The sequence below is a fragment of the Ptychodera flava genome, chromosome 16, assembly GCF_041260155.1.
Source record: "Ptychodera flava strain L36383 chromosome 16, AS_Pfla_20210202, whole genome shotgun sequence".
NCBI classification, from domain to species: Eukaryota; Metazoa; Hemichordata; class Enteropneusta; family Ptychoderidae; genus Ptychodera; species Ptychodera flava.
The window spans coordinates 6,705,592-6,726,192 of NC_091943.1; the positions used below are offsets into that span (position 1 = coordinate 6,705,592).

At 40.5% G+C, this 20,601-nt stretch overlaps 1 protein-coding gene across 2 annotated transcripts; it reads left to right on the top strand.

Moving 5' to 3' along the window:
• Window positions 1-6,256: 6,256 nt before the first annotated feature.
• LOC139152650 (barH-like 1 homeobox protein) lies at window positions 6,257-19,981 on the top strand. 2 transcript variants are annotated; one of them, XM_070725912.1, is made up of 4 exons: window positions 6,257-8,060; window positions 8,191-8,907; window positions 12,124-12,337; window positions 17,537-19,981. In XM_070725912.1, exons 2-4 carry the CDS (start codon window positions 8,394-8,396, stop codon window positions 17,796-17,798), a joined length of 990 nt encoding a protein of 329 aa, XP_070582013.1. In that variant the 5' UTR covers window positions 6,257-8,060; window positions 8,191-8,393; the 3' UTR covers window positions 17,799-19,981. The 2 variants fall into 2 exon arrangements, with proteins under 2 accessions (XP_070582013.1, XP_070582014.1); XM_070725913.1 differs by having other exon boundaries at window positions 7,584-7,778.
• The last annotated feature ends 620 nt before the right edge of the window (window positions 19,982-20,601 follow it).

Sequence of the window (20,601 nt, forward strand, 5' to 3'; positions counted from 1 at the left end):
AGAAAACAATTTACATCGTTTTGCTATGTCTGTCTGACAATTGTAGATGTACGTGTAAGTTACAGATGCTATCTTTTGAAATTTATTTTATATGTGTGTGTCTGCTAATTTTTTTTTCCTGAAATAAATAATTACAATTTTATTGCTACCACCCCAGTCCCGATTGTTCACTCCGGTGGACTTAAATACACAGTTATTTCAATTTGTCTATCTTTGTTGTTACTTGTAATGTATTGATATTCCATTAACATGTAATTCGCGTTTTTTAGGATGGAAATTGTAACCGTAAAAGTTTTTTTTCCAGAGAATAGTGAAGGTGCTATGTTCACATACTACTGTTTCTTAAAATGTTAATTCTCGTCAAACGCCTTATCCTGAACGAATGAGATTTTCTTCTTTTGATGATCTCCCTTCAATGTTTCGAAGTTTAAAATATGGTGCACGAAATTAGGGAAAACCATCTACAACGCAGTAAAAGCTATCTCTCTCAAAGACAACCCCCGACCCTGCAAGAAAAGGTCCAAAAGCGCCATCAGTGTCAAGAAACGAGCAGTCATAAATCAACATATGTAATATCACGCTCCAACTGACAAACACGACGGATGAAAGATTCAGCCAATCAAGTGACAGCATGACAAATCATTTGCATAAAATGTTAATCAAAGTGTAATTGCCCGAACGGCGAATTTTTCGACTATTTAATGGGATTATTATTTTTTGATTACATGGTAATTGCTTTCCACATTAATTTCTTGATCGATTAATCACAATTCCAATTCCAAGACATGATTGCATTCAGGTAAATCCGCCCTGATCTCATTCAACTCTCTATTACCATAGCATGAGAACGATGTGACTTCCCTCGGTGTGTCACCGCAGTGACACACACTCTCTCCGTGCGCAGTAATTGCCTTGTTGACTTAACGGAAGTCCGTCTTCTCTCTATCAGATTAACGGCGGTAAGAAAACGATTCGCGGCCACTAGTAGTAGCCTTAGATGAGCGTCTCACATGTGAGATCTATTTTATAGAATAATAGAACGATTTGGGCTTTTATTTTCCTTCCCTGATCGACATCGGTTCTGGTGAGGGTCGAAGAGACGGCATTATAAGTATCATCGGTTTATTTTATCTTCTCTTGGAAATCGTTTTGAAAGAAAATAGCGTATTGCGGATAAAGAATTGCCGTACAGACATCCGCCGCGCGTCCAGAGTAGAGTAATCGTCATTTCGATGAGACCATAAGCGGGAACAAACAGCAGACAGTGTTACCGTAACACGCTCGTTTGTGCTCTTTAAATAATGAAGGTGAAGACAGGGGACAATGTACATTCATAGTGTCTATTTGTGTCTATTTCTATTTCTCGGATGGCAAATTACCCCGCGGATGATAAACAGGGCCGGGTAAAGTGAGCATATCTGGGTCATGATACTCATGAAAGCGCTGGGAAAAGCGGGAAAGGCGAGGCAGTAAGACTGTAAGATAACAACTTTTTTGGGCTGGAAGTGCATCGTCCATTTAATTTCTCACGTTGGAACTATTTTCGACTTTTTTGTTGACAGTCCCTGCACTCATACAGTATACAGTAAGCATTCCATTTCAAGCGAATGGTTACAAAAAAAGAGCACAACACGTTTATTTTGCATCACCGATAAGCCATAGATTGAGGTAACTTTTTTCAGATATCTTCCAGTTAAATGCGGTAATCCGATAATTTTACGTTATGCTCCTAATATCATCTACCTATTATATGTGTTTTAAGGAAAAGGCAGTGCGATTATAATAAGGATGTAATTCCACTTCATTCATTACAAATGAAATTACATTTTTTGGCAATGTCTTCATATTTCTCGTTTCTCACAAACAACGTACTGAAGACGGAAAATGTGAAGTAATTTTAAGTCATGGGTGTTATTTCAGCAATGTTTGATTGGGATATTTGATTGGGAAATACACAGACAGGAACGTTTAATTAAAGCTACTCATTGCCCATTCAGTGAATCCATTGAAAAGAAATCAGGTACAGGGAAGTTCATTTATTTAGCCTGTGATTGTTTTTTGTCTTGCATTCTTGGCAACAATGCGAGAGCATCAATGCATGTGAATGGGGGATTTGGCAACTATGTCCATGGGAAAGCGATCAGTTTTGTTGCGCTTTTAAAAGTGAAAGAGAGTTTGAGTCTTGCCTTGTTTTGCCACTGAAAGGCAAAGCCGGGATATTTGCATGCAGAGTAGAAACACACACTCGCTTTTCTCATTCCGCGGTGTTGTTTTGTAACTTTGGCAATGCCAGCAGCGGATTAGGATTGATTATCTATTCCCGGCTTTGTTTTAGTATACATAAGAGGAAACAAGCGTGAATGATCCGATCCGAGAGTCGGAACAACAAACACCACCAATCCTATTAAAACGAGACCCTTCAGTTTCAATGTCCTGTTATTTTTTCAAAGTGGTCGTTGTTTTGTGTGGCTTGCTCTGAGTTAGAGTCTCCCTTCAAACGGCGACTGACAACAAAACCTTCAATGCAAATTTGATTTCGGTGAGAAACTTCTGTAGATGGCCGGCGACAAATGGTGTGCATTATAATTCTAAAAACATTTTTAAAATAGCACAATATTAAAGGTGGCTTTAAGTGAACTTTTTTCCATGATCGTCCATTGCACCACATAAGAAATTCTGTGTGAACCTTTCAGTTTGTGTGCTATTCATGATTCAATGGAAGTATTGAAAAATTTGCTAGAGGAAGGCATTACGTTATTATCCTCCAGTTCACTAATTATAAAGTTGGCATAAGACGCCAACGCCGATTATTTCTCAGTACCTCGTGGCAGTTGGAGAGTATAAAACGAAAAAATGCCTAATTGACAGTTGCTGAAAATCTGTTTGCCGGGGATTTTTCACAGATTATTGGGCATGTAAATCTCCAGGAGAGGGGCATAGTGATCCGTGGTTGGTCTTTTCAGCCGTGAGCTAAATGATTGCAAGCATAATTTGTTCAGTTTCATTTCTATAGCTGCACGAAAAATCGGTCCAAGATTTGCCCTTTGTCCGGCCTTTGTCACACATTACCGTTAGTGGCCCACTGAATAACCTCATTACCCCCCGCCATTCCAGCGGAAAACAAACCCACTGTCTAGTATTCTTCGCCAGAATTGAAAACCCTCTTTCAGGGTTACGTCCCCTATTTTGTTGCCGCCTTTAAAAGGAAACTTTTCAGGTCCAGGACAGCAGAAAAACGTAGCCCATGTTTTTTAAAATGTCACATGCATTGTCAGCAGTAGGGATCTAATTATGGAGGCAAGTATTGACTTTTCATGTATTTCATACTGGCCAGGGCACGGAACGGTCACGAGTTACAGACTTCAGAGTCCAAAGCTTGGTAAGGAAGAGAGCTATGTTAAAGGACTAAGGTTATCCCATTAAAACGCGGGTAGTGTTTCTTGTTTAGGGCAGTAAATAACACGACATTCGCCATTTCACGTTCGTTTTCTGGGATACCAATTAAAGTGCACTACCCTTTGGCAGGTGGACACCACACGAGTTTTTTTCCCGAGTCTCTCTGAGGTTTCGAGGTGTTGCTTCTAATTAGTTTGGCGTATCAGATTTCGTTGTCGTGTTTATAAGTCATACATTCAAGTCGACTTGTACACAATCATCGACATTTCAACAATATATTTGAGTAAAAGATGGCTTTTTGATGTATGTTTGTAATGTAGCGCTACTTACTAGCCTACATTGTTATTGATTACCACAAAGTAAGGCTCTCTGTCCCCCACCCTCTCTCTCTCCCTCTCTCTCTCTCTCTCTCTCTCTCTCTCTCTCTCTCTCTCTCTCTCTCTCTCTCTCTCTCTCTCTCTCTCTCTCTCTCTCTCTCTCTCTCTCTCTCTCTCTCTCTGAACTGTTTAACTGTTTCTATTTGTTTCGTTTTGCAGTTTTTTATTTGATGCAACGTCATTTGTTTGATTGTTTTTTTGTTTTTGTGAGGTTACGATTGTACAGTGTAAAGAATTTTTGTAATATTAAGGTTTCAGTGAAAATCTTCTCTCTCTCTCTCCTCTCCCTCTCCCTCTCTCTCTCTCTCTCTCTCTCTCTCTCTCTCTCTCTCTCTCGTAACCGTGTGTGAAGACGTTCACATTTTACTAAACGTATCAAAGTGAAAGCCCAGGTGTTATCCCACAAAGCTCCGTTCTAACTTTCTTCTTCGTATGATTACACTGCGCAAGTCACGTTTCATGGCCATATTGAATTCATCTTTCCATGAACACAGGTGGATGAAATCAAACGCCTAACAAAGATCACCATCAAACTGGTATGAAAAGTTTCCTTATGTTCTATGGCAGCCTTTTTAGTGTTGGTGTGTATATGGAAGTCTATTCTTCGGTTACCTGTCACTGCAAATATTAATTTCGCTATATAAACCCTGTGTAACCATGGTCCCGAACTCGAACACTAGCACACAGTTGTGGAAGCAGTATCGCTCGGCAATATGTTTCGGCCTTTCAGCAAACAAAGTGTATACCAATTATTAGACCTGCATACTGTCATCGTCAAAAATAAAACGTGTGATACACGCTACATCATATAAAAATATAATTAATTAATAATTTCAAGAAGGTGGCGGGGAAGCTCTCAAATATAATCGTTGTCATCAACGCGTTTTCCGTCGTTTGTCAAGTGTTTTGCTCACCTTGCGTCGCCTCGAAGACTTGTTAACGTCTTCAGTCTACATCTTTTATATTGATGAAGTGCATTAGTCGCAATGTAAAATTGTTGTCTCATTAAAGTACATTTGTGTAACATTAGAAAGGATACCCTTCCTTCGGCGGTGACTATGACTGGGGATCGGTTCGGCTTAGGAGCGAAAAAACAGAAAAGTCATGGCCACGCGGAAGCTGACGCACACCGGTGAATGTTGTTTTCGTAACCCCCTCGAATTCTGTTCCCCTTTTTGGTTCTTCCGAGCACCTCAACTCATCAGACATCCGGATAAACAGAGCACCTTTTGTCGTGAAGAACACAAAAAGTGATGTCCGCAGAAAACCGAGGAATGTATCGCTAGTGCTTCCCAACATCGCCAACTTCGACAAAATGTCCTTATCAGTCCTCAACGTCGACAAACTAGAGTCATCGTTGCTGCTTGGTTGTTTTTTTTCTTGTCTTTTCCTTTCTTTTCGCAACTTTCCACTGAATATCATGAAAATACCGATAACATAATCCAAAATGTTCATCGAAAATGCAAACCAGACTCCTAGTATAGTTGTTACATTTATCTCGATGCCATGTCATGTCATGTCATGCCATGCCCGTGCTTCCGCAAGTCCGCACTGTGGCACAGTTGAAACTTATTTGTTTAGGACCGTATTTACATTGTTTAGCAAATCCAATGGTTTGCTTTTTGGAAAAAAAGCCGTAAACTGAGTCAAATTTCTGATAAAAAAGTGGTAGAATTTTGAAAAAATTAGTCACAACGTCTATTAATTTCGACAACCGTCTTGTGAGGAACTAAAACTTCTAGGGTTTCTTCGTAGTCTTTCAAGCAACCATCCAGCTATGTTCATGTGAATATAAATTTCACTGTTTCTCCGCTGTTAAATATTGTTACAATTTCTTACTCATTTAGACTCGCATGATACAGCAGAGCGACAAAATGGAAAAAATCGTCCGTGGTTGCCAAAACAGAAAGGTTTACTAAGTCAGGCCGGCCGTATTCATATGTAATAACTGGTAGCTTGTTGACAAGACGGATCGGCCATACGGGTCCGATCGTACATCTGTTGAAACCACAAAGAATCAGGCTTATTATCGGGTCATCATATACTTATTGGAGAAAAATCCATTACTGCGTTACGCCGAGGTTTTATTGAGTAATTTAAAAGATCTTCCTAAATTTTCAGTCCCTTCAGGACTATACTTAGTAACCAGTCACACATAAAACAAGAATTTGAATTTAAATAGACAATCAACTGCGGCGATCGGATTCAACAGAATTTTCCTGTGACTTGAAATACGAAAATTGGATAATTACATTTGGATTGTTTTACCACTTGAATAATGACAAAAATGAAATGCTGGTTTATTGATAGAAGAAGAGTAAATTTCTATGAGAAACTAAAGGTATTGTTTCGTTGTTATGCGGAGAATTGTTCAAAGACTGTCGTCTGCAAAATGTGGGGGTAGAGTCTTTGCAAGGTGATTGCAGGTTGTCATGGTGATCATTTGGTTGAATCTAGTCGATCTCTGTCGCGTTGACGGCTGCTTTGGAACAAGACCATCCGAAGAACCCAAACGCAAAAGCATGTCGCTCGCTCTCCTTCAACGCACGTGGACAAAACCGACGACCGCGACATGTGAGATGCGACAGATTAATACGGTAACCGCCGATTCAACGGAAAAGAGTCGATAAAAACTTGGCTGTTTCGTCAGTCTTTCTCTCTTTTGACTTTCGTTTGAAAGCTGCCGACTCCTTTGATGTGGGTAACCATTGTAATTTCCTCGCAAAACAACATGTAAAAGATGGAAACAGCCTTTGAAAAGTAAATACAAGAATTATAAGAAGAAGGCTGCGGTTCTGGAGGACATCTGATAGACTGAGGAGACGGTTAGACCGAGGCGACGCGGACGAGGAGAAGGAAAAATGTTATTCTAGTGTTGTAGAACTCTTTCTGTTGTTTATTCTAATTTATCTTCTTACATAAAGTCTACAAAGTATTACTATCAGTTGACGTCACAACATCGCTGTGACTGACTACCTGGTGTTTTATTACACAGATTGGGGAGTGTTATGTGGATGGCGTTCCGTCCCTCCGTAGATTGTTCTTATTGTTGCAGTTCGGCTTAGATTAATGATGGGCTTAATCTCCTGTACGCTTGAAAGGAAAGGCCCGATAGCCCATGAATTGAACTTAATAAATAAGCCATCTGTGGGTAGTATTGTATAAACGAATCAAACAACAGTCAGGTTTCAATGGCCGTGCTATCCTTTCACATCTCCCGTGCCGTAAAGAGGTGACCGCTTTTTCACATGCTAATTTCCCCAGTCCCGTCCACAATGCTGTGTTTTTGCGATCATAGCTCAGGACCAGTCTTGTATTGCCTCGTCGTATTTGTTTGATTGTTTAGCCGTTTGTTTGGCGTGCAAACGCCCAGAGTGTCATCAAGTTTACGCAGCGGTCCCGTCGGAACCCTCTGATACTCACCGCGCTGTCAAAACAACGTGAGACTTTCTTGCCTGCAGGGACGAGACAAGGGGGTTCCGTCTGAGTGCCAACAAATGAAAATATGTATTTAGGAAAGAGGTCAATATTCCAAATGAAGGAATTGAACATGACAAATGCTTCTGAGATGTCCCAAGACGCAAACTCTGCGTACGAGAGCGCCCTGCTCCAGTGAGTGTCGAAGGTCCTGCTCTCCGAATCACGGAGTACAAGAGCATAACACGGCAACGAAGCCAGCTTTGTGACAGGCACAAAGCCTTAGTGCGATTATGACCGGAACAAACGAAGCAGAAACTGACCGCCAATCAGAAACCGACGTTTTGTTATCATTCCCCCAATTTGCTAAACTCATTTCGAATGAGTCCTTTTGTAGATCGAACATCTCTGCGCATGTGGGCATATAAGGCATCCGTCGTTTTTACACATACACGCACATTCCCTCTCTGTACGGGCATCGAGGGGCTGTGTATACTGCAACGAGTCTCCCCGCGCGAGAAAGGCGGTGTAAATGTCAATGACTTGCCTCTGCCATTGGCTAGGGAGAAATTAACGACAACCTGCAAGGTAGTGGTGTTTTCCTATTTAAGTAGTTTATAAAAACTTCGCTTTTCGACGCGTTAACTCCCTACGCATCGTAGTACGCAGTCGCAGAACACGTGAGAGTTTGGTTTGGACGAACGGTACGGGGTCTGTGAGACTCTAACTTTAAATATCAGTGCAAACGTGTACTCGCACATCAACAGGAACATCGTAGTCTTTGCATTCGATCCGAACAATTCAATCCGGAAAAAAATCTGAATTTTTTTGCCGATTCAGAGGAGAACAAGTCACTTTCTAAGTTCATTGGTAAGCAACGATTAAGTATAATTTTTGTTTCCAACTACAATTTTATTTTTAAAAGATCAGTGTGTGTTCGATGATAGTGTGCCTTCTGTTATCTGTAAATGTACATGATTTTCTTGTTTATATTTTACAGGACACTGTCTTGGTAAAGTCTGGAGTTTGGTTAACCGACACCAAGTACACCGGTTACGGGTTAACACTATTTCACCTTGCCTTCTGTAAAATCCCTCAAGGACGTTGAGAAGTTCAGTTTTGACCGACGGTTTTCCCGGACTGCCGATATTGTTCCGGATTTTATTTGTGGCAAGAGCCGGGACCGGTACAAATACAGTGCTGATGACGGATGACAGGACTAGAATGAAAGAGTTTAAAGCCAATTTCGTTTCCGATAGCCCGCACATGGACGGTAGCGCTTACAGCGACAGCGAGAACGAGCGAGGTAGCACGGTGAGCAGCACGGACGGCGAGTTCGACACCGGCTCGGGGAGATCGCATCCAGTCTACGCTGCCACTCCGAATGCGGACAGAACGAACGACAGAGTAGAGATGAACACTCACCGTCCAAATCCGCCCCTGGACCAGCCCAGGACGACGGCGTCCTCCTTTCTGATCCGGGACATCCTAAGTGACTTGAAACCCAAGGAGATCGACACGACGTCCACGACATCGACGACGGCGACAACGCCGGACGTCAGAACGATGATTGACGAAATGAGCGAGGAGATTGACAACGGAAGTGACCACACCACAACGTCGACGACGGATAATCTAGAAACGAACTCTACAAACTGTAACATAAATAAAAGACCACCGCCAGACGAGGAGCCCCTCGATGAAAGTGCAAACACAGGTTAGTGGATCTGCCGTACATGAAAATGACCCGTTTTCAAAATGAAATAGCGCAACAAACGACAGCGGGAAACTATTTTTTTCTCTCAGAACAACACTCACAATTTCAAATCAATTCAGTTGTTTTCGATCTCATTAAATGACAATCGGTTTCACAATACATTCTGCTAAAAAATAAAGGAAACATGTAAACACTAGGATTTCCAATAGTGTGAAATTCCATTGCATTTTAAGGGGCAACCCATTGCGAGTTCAGGTACGCGGAACATTAAAATTATGTTTCCTTGGGATGGGCTATCATAGAGTAACAGAGAATAGAACTCAGACAATTGTGCCACTTAACAAAAACGAATTTTATGACATAGTACTTTGAGAAACACGTCAGTTAAGTTCAAAGGACGGCTGGCTTTCGCTATGGGTGAAAGGGTTACCTTTCCAGTATTTGTTTTCTTCGTTGTGAATAGAAAGGTGTCGTGCTCGCTTTTTAGGCGGCTTGCCTAAACTCTGCAGCGAATATACAGTCACGGGAATAATTCGACAACATCTTATTCAAAAAATATTACTAAAACAACCCTATGGGTGTTATTTGCCAACATCAGAAATGTTGTTTTTTTTTTAAATATCGGTGTAAAGCAAATGAGTTCCTCGCTAACATGAAGTCAGCTAACAGTCCAGCATATCTTGGAATCATTGACCGCTCTTCCTGCATCATGACAATCCACGTTATTTCATGTTGAAGGCAGTGAAAAATATAAAAATAATATTCATCAAACATGCAAGATCGTTGTCTTTCTGGTTTGAAAAGAACAATTGACACGTTAATTGGCTGTTAATTTGTTAGTACGAAAATGCCATTAATTTGCACGGCTGTTTGATAACAGACGGACTGACACATAGAAGTGAAATACGGCAAATTCAATTATCTTGATAGCCAGGGCACTTCATCAGAATCTTACTTAATATGTGATCTTATACAAACACTTGCAAGCTGTTGTAACAAATACAACTCTCGATTATAACAAGCGTAATGCTGCCTAGTTTTTAAGCCGCCCCATTTTCACCGGGTGAGCTACGAAGGAAACTCTTGACCAGTATTTGGAAACCACAACATGGCTCAAAATGATCTGACAAATTGCACCGCTTTACCAAGAATCGTCTCCTGCTGACATCGGCAATTTTGACAATGTCCAGGGACGATTATATGACAAATTTAAAAGATGTCGTGTGAATAGAAGAAGCATTTCGTCCATATCTGCCTTGGTTTTCGTGCACTTTGTATTCTCTGTTACCCAACACTACCACTACACGACATCCAGGCAGGGGAAGAAAAATGAAAGGACCATGAACAGACTCAGAGGTGTCTCGCTTTTTCAATATATCCCCAACTGTCGTTAATATAGAAATAAAGGCAAGTGCGGGAATGAAAATGAATGTTGCAAGACAGGACAATTTCTTCTCCGTTCGTAAATTTCGTCGAGTTTTATATATAAAAGCTTAGGTGGGCGAATGTGAAAAAATTGAGGGTCGGTATTGTTGAGTTTTGGGACTATTTTAAAATCGAAGCCCGTTGTATTTAATTGATAGCACTAGAGGGTGTCGTAGATAAGTCACGGACGTTGAGGTTCATACATTTGTTGGACGGAGAAGGTAACTATGTTGACGAATATTGGCCACAGTTACCGACAGAACACTCCTTCCCTCCTTCCTTTCTTGCCTATCGCCTCGGTTGTAGAGACGGCGGTAACGATCTGTTGTACACGGTCTCCAAAACCAAAACAAACACAATCGCCCATTCTACTGTTATTTCTCCGAATACTATCCAGTGCCAAAGAAATTGCGTAGATTTCTCCGAGTTTTGTATTTCGTTAAAAATCGATAAACATTCCTAAATGTTGGACTCCCAAAAGCAATACACATATCAGCGCAGACATAATGGAGAATATGGTTCGGCAAACACATTGACAGTCCCGGAAGCAGAGGGCACAGAAGGGGCTGCATTGCTATCGTCACAACATGATGCACTGCCTTCTGAAAACTGTCCTTCACGTACTCTCTGATAATTTGATCACCATACCGCCATGGTCTATAATTTTGAGATAACGGGGAACAAAATGCAGTTTAGACGGCATAACTCTCGTCTCATTCTTTGAAAGAATCGTTGCGCTCTCTCACTCTCATATGAGCTGTACTGAATTGGTGAAGTAAAAGAAATATTCTTAGGAAAACAATATTTTCATTGTCCATAAGAAAAAACAAGGGAAAGGGAAGCCTAAATTGACGGTAAGCGGAGTGATAAACCCACGTTAACAGAGAATGCATGAAGTCACCGCAGATAGTCTCACGTTTTTCGATTTTTTTCCGAGTAACATTTTAAGTTGGCAGAGTCCTTTCCTTTCAAATGTGTGAACAGATCGTGGGACAAATTAAATGCATGAAGACGACTAACAATGGACAGCCCTTTTCAAAAGATCGTAAGTGTTACAAAACACAGGGAATGCAGACCAATCAGTCTATGTCATCTGTGACGACCGGCAAATTAACCAGCATTATCTTTCGTATTTCTAAATCCGTATAAAAAAACGCGGCTCTTGCGAACGAGAAGGAAAAAAAAATCAATATTCTTATTGTGTGCTGATATTCCGAGTTATCAAATATTTAATTGCAAAGTTAATGAAGTGTGAAGAATGATCTGGAAAAGGCTTCATGGAATTATCTCCAGTTTCTTTGGTCGGTCTTGAAAATAACGAATTCATAAGGGCTTTGTTGATGACTTCGGAGTTTATGGGCTCGGCGCACGACAATTAGTCCGACTTTACAGGCTATATGACTCTGATCAGACCCCCGATAAACTCAACATCACATGCATACGTAAAGAGCGTGGTAACTTTAGCTGTCTGCTGGGAGGGAGGGGGCATTTTTCTCATCGTTTCTTTGGGAACAAAAACAAAATAGGTAAACCAAGCATGTTTTCAGGGTGACAATCTCTTCAGAGTGCTCCCGTCAGGTTTGTTACATCATACCATTGTGTATAGGCAGCCTGTTAACGTCCGAGGGGGCTATTAATGCTCTATAAATTTTGGCAGATTTAACAATGCGATTTGGTTCAGTGAATGTTTTCTAAAGATGGAAGAAATCTCTCAGGAGGTGTCTTTTTTCTTAATTACTCTTAATGACCCCCAGGTCTTCTTTCTTCTTCTTTTTTGATATTCCTCTGTAGCCAAGGACAACGAGATCAGCTCGAGTCGGGACAGTCCTTCGGTGAGGACGAAAAAGCCGCGGAAGGCACGAACGGCTTTCACAGATCATCAGCTGAACACTCTGGAGAGGAACTTCGAGAGACAGAAATACCTATCAGTCCAGGACCGCATGGACCTTGCGGCAAGCTTGAACTTGACGGACACGCAGGTCAAAACGTGGTATCAGAATCGAAGGTAAGGGTCGTATTCTTTGAACAGGTTTTTTTCGCGAAAATATTATGAATAATTATTCGATCAGAAGGTGCATTTCGATATTCCAAAATCTGACCCTTGATTTCTGTTTAGTTCACCAAGATCATCCAGAAAAGGATTCACTCATCCATGTATTAAAACTGTCTATATGTTTATGCGGTAAAATAGCTGGGAAAAGCCTACCAGCTGAAGTTAGAATAAAATGTTAGACATCAGATATGTTCGGAGTGCAAATGGACACAATGAATAAAACAAACCAGCATAAAGAACCGGCCTCATCCAGGCTATACAAACACCAGGCATCTCGGGTCAAAAACATGCTAAATTTACAGGTTAATTATGAATTTTAAGCAACTAAAAGTGTCAAGCAATTCATCAAAACAGCCATTACAGCCACTTTCGTGTTTTTTGTTTTTTTGTGGTTTTTTAGGGGGGGGGTTGTAAGATTGTAAACCTAATAGTAACCTTTTTGATTCAGAAAAGCTCAGGGCAGAGTTTAGAATGAAACGGACAAAACTCCCATCACGACCGAAATCGATCAACACGCCCGAGCTGGAACATTCCGGAATGAATTTGAAGAAAATAATACCCCGAATTTTCTAAATGACGTCATTATGAACGGAGAAACTTATCACGTTATCTATTTTTATACACGCTCAAAGCCAGTCCTCATCGACGTTTGGAAGCAAACGAAACAAATGCAAACAGCTGTTTGAGATATGTATGCTTAAGAGAATGAGCACATAGGGGAAGTGGAAATGGGGACAATGTATTACAACGGTACAATATTAAAACACGTGTGAAAAAATATACAAATAGTTACTTTGCGGGTAAGAATCCCATCTATCTATATTCGATAAGACGATTCCATTATGTTTTGCCAATGTAATCTGCAGTGCGGATAAGCATTTATCGGAAGTTTTACACGCCTCATAACGAATCATGCACTTTTAGAGACTTCTCAAATATCATAGTAATTGCAATGATAGCAATGATTATAATCAATATCTAATGTCCATATTATTTAGTCATATTATTTGCTCCACTTACGTTGGCATTTCCTCTACAGACAAGGTCGCACATTTCCGATTTCTGTTATTGCCCTGCTGTATATGACCTCGGCTCTTTTTAAAACAGGGAGGGAAACTGACTGGAATTGATCCGACTGGACAGTCTTGGCAATTGACAAACTGAAACCGCTTCCGCGGCCCAGACACCTGCACTTGCAGGTGTTAATGAGTCACTTTTTAGAGGGTGTCACGAAATTTCGTTACAGTCGAAACCAAGTCCTGTGAACCGACGACCTTCGTGGTTTACTGTTCATATTCACTCCTATAGACCTTAGGTGTGAATCCCCGGATGATTCTGATAAACCTATATCCCCCTGTACGTATATTTACGGGTAGCCCTTTCATGGCCGCCTCTGACTCGGAAAAAATTGCCACTGCGTTTGCATAATTTTTATCAGCTCTACACATCTTATAGAAGCCCACGGAGAGAAAGAAGTCGGCCTGCTTGATATGTGTGGGATTTTACATTCTCCGACCTTTCTTGTGCAGTCTAACACGGCTTAGCGTCATGACACAAGCCACAGAGCAAACTCAAGTAAAACGTTGAGTAGCCCATGGTTTTGAACATCTCGAAGTACAGTACCCTGACGCGACCAGCTCCAACTTTTTCAAAACCCATATATCGATGGTATACATTTCGTGAAAGACGTTTACGCGACCTGTACACAGACTGTACAGAAAATAAATCACAAAATATGACAAGAACAGAATTGACTAAAATAACATGAAATTAAATCGCATAGAGACTTAATAGCTCACCCGATTAGTAATTTCAAAAACAACCTTAAAATTCACAGCAGCAGAATAATTACGTTAAACATTTTCTTTATTGATCGGATGTTACTGATGCAATTATGCTAGATTATTTTCATTCTGTTATTAATGAAGTAAAGAAGGCGGTCTTATTAACGTCTCGCTCTTGATGACGTTGCTGGAATGTTTAGGTATACAAATAATTGATGGACGGGGTGAATCGAGCTGTCAGCCCGAAGCAGCCCATTAGTTTGTCATTAGTAGCACATCTCTTGGGAAACTTTTAACCGGAGATAATTTTTTATTTTCTCTGTTGTCTCCTGTATTATTTATGGCATTCTTTTTTTCGATCAAAACTCACTAGCACTGAGTTGTGAGTGCTGTTTTTTTTCCGAAACGAATGGCTCGTTCCTCCAGGCATGCGGGTAGCACACAGACCTGTGTGCTACCAGCTTGCTCCAGGACAGGACAGACTGGTGCAATTATTTCGATGCTGATAGAAAATTTAGTTCTGTGGCTATCTGGTAAATCCATGAACTATACTGAAATTCAGTACGCGGCGTTTGACGTTCGTTAAAATGACGGAGGATGACTCAAACCCATTGTGGTCAAAGCACGATCAAAAATTTAATTCTCCAAGACTGCTTACAGGTTTGTGACAATTACGCCTTTCTTTTCGCGCCATACGGCAGGAGAGTGATGGGTTTCGAGTCGCTATATTATTTCAGTTTAATTGGTATTTAAATAAAGTATAATGCACTCCGTATTTACAAATCCAATTTTAAAAATGCCTGATAGCGGCATATATCAAGTCGACGCCTTTTCCTTGGCCTTTGACCTCCACAACCGAAACCAATTAAAAGATCTGGGAGTCTTTCCAACAGCGGTAAATCTCTCCTGTGAATAACGTTGCAAAATTCAATTATAGTGAGTTCGTTTGTTTCACGAGAAGTCTACCGATATTTGGGGATTCTTCCACCTTTTTGAGACAAAAGTACAAGAGATCAATGCTGTTGTAGTGATTGTTTCGTCTGTTTATCGAAATGGTAAAGCCGTTTAGCAAACACAACGAAATCTGTTTTTCTACTGAATTTTCACGCGAAAAGCATCCTTTCCCGCCTAAATTTACAGGTTGACAATATGTTTGACGGGCTTCTTAAATTTACAATTTTATGTTTTTCTAAATAAACGTAAAGGGGTGATAAAACGAAAGAGGTGATTTGCATTCCCCTCGTTGCTTTAGTTTTGGAGATTTTTGGAATCCAAAACTTGTTGCTATAGGCGCCAATAGACAGTATAAATTCGTGACTGATGTTGCTGTTTTCTATCATCAAAGTCAACAACATTCAGCGTCGGACCAAACTGATGAATGAGACTTCCAACTCAAAAAGCCGACGTCTTGTCCCCGCCATGGCTGAATTACCATCTTAAAACCGAAGACAATCATACGTATTTCCGTTTGTGTATGCCCGCCGCCGTTTTTGCTCAGTGTAATATTTTTCTTGTTTCCAACTGTAATCGTTGTTTGTTGATGGAGTTAATTTCACTGGCTTGGGTTTCTGTAACGCTGAGACTCACGGCCATTGTGCCCGATCAAAAGAGAAATGTAGCGCTTTTTGAAAGCTATTGTGTTTGGTATTCTCTCCTCCAATCGGTTTGTAATGGAAAGTGTCGATACCCTGGACACATAAAAGATGCGACAAAAAGTTTTATCCTTGCAACTGTTATTAGTTTTTTCAGCCTTGCTTTGTTTTAAAACCGACAAAGACAACACTGTTTGGTTTAGTAATCGCTTCTTCGTAATCTGCCATGGAAGGGCTTGCGAGTTTTTTTGAACGCGGTAAATAACAAGTGTGAAAGCCGTCCAACGTGCACCAATCGCCTTGGTGCAATCAAAGAAGACTGTTTTTCTGTGCGAAAGACCCTCAAAGGCTGCATAAACTTGATAAGAATGAAGTGTCAGCCAAAGTTACTCGCTCAGAAAAATGAGAAATTGGAAATTCGTACATGAATTACTGAAAAGAAAGCTACATTGTAAAACGTTTTGTTCGTATTGAAGACGCCATCACCATACTGTAATTGGCTACAACTTCTAGGGAAAGTGACCGGTTTGAAATTAATCGAGGTAAATTTCACAAACTCAATAGTACTTCAACAATTACCTTTATAATGAAAGACCTAATGATTAGGTGAAATGAGGATTCGGTGAAAACCTTGCCTGGAAGCAGAGTTTGGCATTTTCCAATTTTGAAACTTGCCAACGCATCACATTCTCGCCTGAACACTATGAATATACATTTTCGGTTTAAACAATTTCTGCGTGTTCACGAGTTGTCGATGGAGTTCGTCAGCGGGTTACCACCGTGCGGCTGCAGGGGCACCATTCATGGGTAGTCAAGAAACAGGAATGAGAGAGACAGAGAGTTTCTAAGTTCACAGTAATCTGAGCGGGAACTTTAGGACAAAAGATCGGCGAGAGTAATACTAAGCGCCGCCCTAGTGCAAAGAGTTAATAGCCACCAGAACGTTAAAACTACGGGAGCCACGGATTTAGTTGAGAAACTTCAATCTGTTACCCGTTTTAATGTGCTATTGGCGTCAGTGTTCCTACCCGTCTCACCGCTCTATAGACACATCTTTCCTCGTTGCTCAGATCCGTTGAGAGTCACATGATTCAAGCGGTTCTACCTTTACGGTCATGGCACATTCAGTTGATGTCATCGTCATCGCCAATGGTATGAACCATTTTCGGCATTTAGCTATCATTTTTTCCACCGCTATTTGAATCGAAAGTATCGTAAATTTCTGAAGATTCTAGGTACTTCGATGTTGCATCCGATAAAGTTGTGTACTGGTTAGACAAGAACACTTAACACTTTTTTACACCAGTTCGGACGCAAATTTATAGTCCATCAAGGTATACGAATATTGTGCAAATTCTTAAGGTTGTATGCGCCTCGAAAGTGCAAGTCAGACTCAAACTTTCCTCAAGGAATATTTTAATCATTCTCTTTCACAATCAAGAATAAAAATCGGGGGTCACCGTGCGAATTTTGGTACTAGAGAAACAAATTACTCAAGATATACCGATATTTGAAATTCAAAACTGTCGCCATCCCTGTGTTAACTCCATGGAGAAAAAACAAAATTTTCAATTTTTGAAAAACTAAGCCAGTAAAAAGTTTTCTTACACCAAGAGCTTTAAAATGAACCCCCACAAGTGGTAGATCAGAAAAGAATTGAAAAAGTTTGAGAGTCCGAATATCTGTCCCCGAGGCGCATTCTACCTTTAGGAAACTTACACATTTTCAATTTAATGGTGACTTATAGTTCTTATCTTCGTGTCTTTCCTTGGTAGAACTAAATGGAAAAGACAGACCCAAGTAGGACTGGAGCTACTAGCTGAAGCAGGAAGTTATAATGCCATGCATCGAATGTTTCCGTCGCCATATTTCTACCACCCGAACCAAACCATAATTTCCAACATGGACAGTTTGTACAATCTTCACGGACAGAGACCGATGTTTCCTAGAATGTTTCTGCACGGACTCCAACAGCATTTAAGCCACCTTCCTGTTGCTCCCAGACCGCTGCATCCGGGGCAGCCATTACCGCACTAGCACCGCTCACATGACGCCTTGATGGGGCATCGGCCAGTGAGGGAACTGTTAGCAGAGCGGAGAGAGAGACTGAACAGATAACTCGCAAAGCAAACATCGTTGCCCAGCAACAAAGAGTATATGTAATGGACATGAAATATACATTTGATGTATATATTTTGAATACTTTCGCGACTTTTTTTGTTTCTAATTTATTGTACTTGATGTGAAACGTTTCGTTGTTAAAAATATGAAACCTTGTCATCGTTAATGTTATTTTGAAGAAATCGGCTGTAGAAATGCTAAGTTCATTCTCTTTTAATATGAAGAAGCAAATATAATTAACATTGTCTTTAACAACTGTGTAACGTTCGTTAGCGTCATTGCTGAGCTCAGTTCAGGAATGAGCCGTTGTGATGCAAGTTCTTTCGACATGACGCTGAAACAAAATCTATGTGTTTCTGGTCCCTGATCTACCTGGCCCAAAATATTTTCGCATTTCAAAAAAACAGCGCGTATATTCGCCACTTTTCTCTTATGTTATGATCATGGCACGCAAAAATAAAAATTGAAAAGTTTCCGACATCCCTACCCAATTTAGGGCCCATGTTTAGGGGCCATGTTACACACAGAAATACACAGATTTCTGTTTTAGCCTTGACAGAGATCAACTCCAAACACCGGGTGCATATATTATTTTAAAATGGGAGAAGACGGATTCTGAGGAGGATCCAAGTCGCCGGCACAAAATAGTCGACTGCAGTCATATATGCAAATATTCAGGAGTTTTTCACGCATTTGTCAGAAATTTCAAATCATAAGAAGCCTCGAAATACCAGCCAAGGTTCCTGGTTTTTTTTACTTTTCGGGTTTTCAGACTTCTTTTTTCTGTTCAGGTTGATTTTGTACATCTTTTGAAATTTGAGCATTTTCTAGAACAGCCTTTATTTCTCCTAAAAAACTCCCTAAATTCAAAAGTAGGTCAGATTCTTTTAAAAACTATGTAGGAATAAATGCCCAGCATGCACAAGACGTCTCGACGCCTTTACTTCGTGTTGAGACTGCAATCTAAATGCCTGACATTGAGAATATAGCGAATGAGAATTCAACATCCCTTGTGATCACAACTACAAAGCTTCCCTGTTTTGTACGCTAAATCGTGTTTTCAATCGAGCTAACAGTAATCTGAGTTAGGGGAAATAGAAATTGTCGTGAGTGATTTCTTTCCTGACTCCGTGTTGGATGATAGGGTGTGTTTTGTTCTGTCGCTCGGAGGGAGGAGTGTCGTAGTCAGATCCGGTAGAAGAGGTGTCTCCGCTAGAAAGATCACTCATGTTTCATGATGGTGTACGGTATAAAAACACGCAGGGAACAAAGATCTTTATAAAAACAGGTCACCGATTTTACTCTTTTACGAGTTTGTTCTATGAGATAAAAGAACATAGCCAAGGGCGACTCCCACACCGTGCTACAGGCTGGAGGCAGGTCCGACAAGGCTTTTGTGTCCTTCATCGTGGACAGTGTAGTCGTTCCAATTTCACCTTGAATAACCCCCTCCGTAAAAGATGGACAATTAAAAACACCTATATGTCCCACTCAGTGGTATTTAGCTGTTCGCAGAATTTTGCCTGCATTAAAAATGCTGCAAGTCAGCTGTGGACGAGCCTGCGACAAATTCTGGACAGCACTTCGGATATCCCAGCCTCACCTTAACATGTCGTACTTTTCATTTGTATGAGTCTAGTCTGATTTTCACTGCAAAGAGAAGTGTCTTTACAAAATTTATATTTATCCACGCCATCTTATTACAAGTTGCCGGAGGAGTTACAGGCCCTCTTTTGTTAAGTATTCTCAACCTTCAGAAAAGGGCCGTATTTGAAAAGCGCACTCTTTGATTTGGCGATCGAAACCACTTTAGAATAATCGTAGCCGCTTTGGCAAATGTTGTTCTACACTTAGAGTTTACAATGCTAGCCATTGGGCTTATATTAACAGGGAACTCTATCGTCAAAGCATCTACCAGAAGTATATATAGAGACCCTCTTTTCATTGCCTTGAAACGGGAGGGAAACAACTTCTTCGGCGAGAGTCTGTCGTTGAGCATGGAAACTTAGCATTATTACCCATTTATTGTATATGGTTCATACCTGGGAGCAAGACAGATTATCATTTTTAGTACAAAATAAAAGTCATTTGAAAGAGAATCGATTTGAGTGTTCTTGCTTGTGTGTAAGTTTAACAGCGCGCTTCATGAAAACCTTTCAATTTTTGTTTGGGATTTTCTGTCTCCTGCACATAGCATCCTCATGTAAAGCCTAAGTTGCTATTTTCATTCACATTCACAATTTTTCTGTATCTACACCAACCTAAACTCATTACATCATAATTTTCTATCTTTTATGAGCTTCCCTCGACAAAGCGAGACTACTTTGCTCTCAAGATACACACTACATTGGTTTGATAGTTGTTATCGACATTTGTTTCAGCTTAGACATCACACCAACGTCTCTGTCACCGCTGCATGGTATTTACTGTGTACAAAATTGATACATTGAACGACGAACTTTCGGGCAAAATGACCTTTGAACTGACCCAAAACGTTTGGAAGTTGACTGTGGCATGTAAACAGTGTAGATCAAAGATATCATACTACGCATCCCCAATTGATCCATAACGACAAACATATTCTGTGTTGTTGTGTCACACGTCAAAACCTGGCAAGCGATAAAACAATTCCACGCTTTAAAATCAAACTATCAAGGTGAGAATGGGCGAAAATTTACATTTGAAATCTAGAATGTTAACTAAACTTTGAATTTAAGAT

Bases quoted from the DNA above. Each gene is read 5' to 3' on its own strand.
- LOC139152650 (XM_070725912.1), top strand. From the start codon at position 8,394: ATGACGGATGACAGGACTAGAATGAAAGAGTTTAAAGCCAATTTCGTT. The intron at 8,908-12,123 runs GTTAGTGGATCT...ATTCCTCTGTAG, and splicing joins CGATGAAAGTGCAAACACAG to CCAAGGACAACGAGATCAGC. The intron at 12,338-17,536 runs GTAAGGGTCGTA...TTTCCTTGGTAG, and splicing joins ACGTGGTATCAGAATCGAAG to AACTAAATGGAAAAGACAGA.